General features: G+C 69.3%; 1 protein-coding gene across 1 annotated transcript in view; it reads right to left on the bottom strand.

Moving 5' to 3' along the window:
- The window catches only part of AURANDRAFT_68884 (hypothetical protein), a gene marked incomplete at both ends in the record, with an annotated part of 6,776 nt that extends 4,331 nt beyond the window's left edge, over positions 1-2,445 (bottom strand). Inside the window, one exon of the mRNA XM_009044618.1 lies at positions 2,074-2,445. Coding sequence (XP_009042866.1) covers positions 2,074-2,445 — 372 coding nt within the window. The remainder of the gene's footprint in view (positions 1-2,073) is intronic.

The raw sequence follows: 2,445 nt of genomic DNA, 5'->3' as shown, positions 1-2,445 counted from the left end.
CTTCGGGCCGAACCCACCGGTGATCGCGGCGGCGCGGGAGGCGCGGGAACGTCGCGTCGTGGTGCTCGCGAACCCGCGGGACCGGCGCGCTCGGCCGCTCGGCCCGATCGCGACGGATTCGCGTAATTTTTGGACGGATCGACGGCGCTCGGTCCCGCCGTCGCGGCGGACGTGCAGCGGCGCCGCGCGGACCGCGGCGTCGCGCCGGCCGGCTCCCCCGAGGACGCGTCGGAGCGGGTCGCGACGTCGGCGGCGGCGCTCGCGGAGGCCGCGCGACGGGAGGCGGAGGCGGAGGCGCGCGCCGTCGACCTCGCGGCGCGGCGGGCGACGACGGTCCACGGCGGCGTGACTAGGGGCCAGGCCGTGCGCGTCGTCGGGCTTCGCGACTACGAGGGCGAGGTCGGCGTGGCCTGCGGCTTCGCCGACGGCCGCTGGCGCGTCCGCTTCCGCGACGGGTCGCTCAAGGCCGCGCGGCCGGAGCACGTCGAGCCCCGGGAGGAAGGGCCGTTCTCCGGTCGCGTCGACGTGTACTGGGGCGACTCGCGCTGGAGCCGCGCGCAGCTTCTCGGCGAGATCGGCCGCGGCCACTGGGGCGTGGCCGCGTGCTGCGTCGCCGACGTCGTCGACGGCGACCGTTACGAGACCGCCGCCGCGCGCGCCGTCTTCGCGGCGAGGTCCGCGATGACGGATCCGGCGCTTAGGTAGGAGTAGTGGCCGTCTGTTCGGCGAGCGAGACTGTGAGAGCGGTCAAACAAATCGGCCAACTGCTGCGCCGGGGCCCAAGCGCGGCGCCGCGACATCCCCCCGACAACCGTTCAACGCGTGTTAGAATCATGAAGGCTGAGTATGTCGAGAAGAAGAAAGAATACGAAGCAAGGAAGGCTCGGGCCAAGGCGCTGGCGCTGCGACTGACCTGCACGATCTGTGGAGTGAAGCCGAAGACCTTGCTCAACTGCCCCTGTGGCACAACTCAGTACTGTTCGGTGGCATGCCAACGCATCGACTGGCGCGACCGCGGCCACCGAAAGGCGTGCAAGAAGATTCGAGCCGAGCGCGCGGCGGAGGCGGCGCGCGCGGAGGCGCCGCCGTCGCCCCCGAAGCCCGTCTTCTACGGCCCCGCGCCGCGGTCGCACGCGGACGAGGTGCGCGCGCGCATTGCGGCTGAACACGAGGCCGCTCGCCTGCGGCGCGAGGCGAACCCGGAGCCGGAGCCACTGAACGCGCGGTACGGCTCTCGGTGCCCGGTCTGCTACGACGACTGGGACGTGAACGTTCCAGGTGTCTTTATTCCCTGTTGCGCCCGCACGATTTGCGAGTCGTGCAGTTTCAGAAATAGAAACAAGCCGTGCCTTCTCTGTCGGGCGCCTATCGCGGAAGACGATGCGGACTTTCTTGCCAAAGTTCGCCGTCACGTTGAGAACGACCTACCGGAGGCGATGGTGTTTCTGGCCGATGCATACGCTGGGGTCCCCCATGTGACTGGGGTTGGTCGGTCTTATGGCCTGGTACAATCGAAGAAGAAAGCCGCGGAGCTTTATAAGCGAGCGGTCGCACTTGGCAGCGTGGAGGCGATGGTTCAGCTTGGGAAGATGTACAACGAGGGTGGGATCGTTGGCGTCAATCGAGACCAGGAGATGGCGATACAGTTGTGGCGGATGGCGGCGGACCGGGGCTGTGCGCTTGGGCAGCACAACATGGCAACCGTGCTGCACCCTGAAATTGGTCGCCATGACGCCAGCTACGAGGAAGCATACCGATACTACAAGCTCGCAGCGTTGCAGGGCCTGACACAGGCGGAGCACTTCGTCGGGTGCGCCCACTTTAAGGGCGAAGGCGTGGACCGAGACGTCGGCGAAGCTAGACGCTGGTTCACTCGCGCGGCTGCCAAGGGCCACGAGAACGCCGCCGGCACACTGCGGAATATTGCGCACCTATCCGACGACCACGTCTGCCGCGGCCCGCGTAGGCGCATGGAACCGCGACGCGGCTAATAGAACCCCGCAACCGTGCTTTCGACCTTCGCTTTAGATCGTGGGGTTGAACGAGACGCGCGAGGAGCTCGCGCCCGAGGACCGCGGCGACAGGTCGCCGTCGGACTCGGAGCCGCGCGCGGACTCGGAGCCGCGCGCGGGCGCGCGCCGGAGCGCGGCGTCGACGAAGGCGAGGCTCTTCGCGCGCGTCGGCGCGCCGGAGAGCGAGCGCGCCGCGTGCCTCGGCGAGAAGCGCGCCGCGCCGGTCGCGAGGCCCCGGCTCTGGAGCTGCGGCGTCTCGATGGACAGGCCCATCGCGCGGTTCCGCGAATATTTCACGAGCGCGTGCTGGAGGTTGATCTCGTGGCGCACGGCCGACGACACGTCCGCGTTGCCCTCGAGGCCGACGTCGATGGTCACGGACCGCTCCACGAGGCCGACGAGCAGGTGCTTCGCGCCGTCGCCGCCGATCTGC

The sequence above is a fragment of the Aureococcus anophagefferens genome (genome assembly GCF_000186865.1).
Source record: "Aureococcus anophagefferens unplaced genomic scaffold AURANscaffold_524, whole genome shotgun sequence".
Lineage (NCBI taxonomy): Eukaryota > Pelagophyceae > Pelagomonadales > Pelagomonadaceae > Aureococcus > Aureococcus anophagefferens.
The sequence above is the reverse complement of the archived record's forward strand: the minus strand, read 5'-3'. Positions and strand labels throughout refer to the sequence as shown.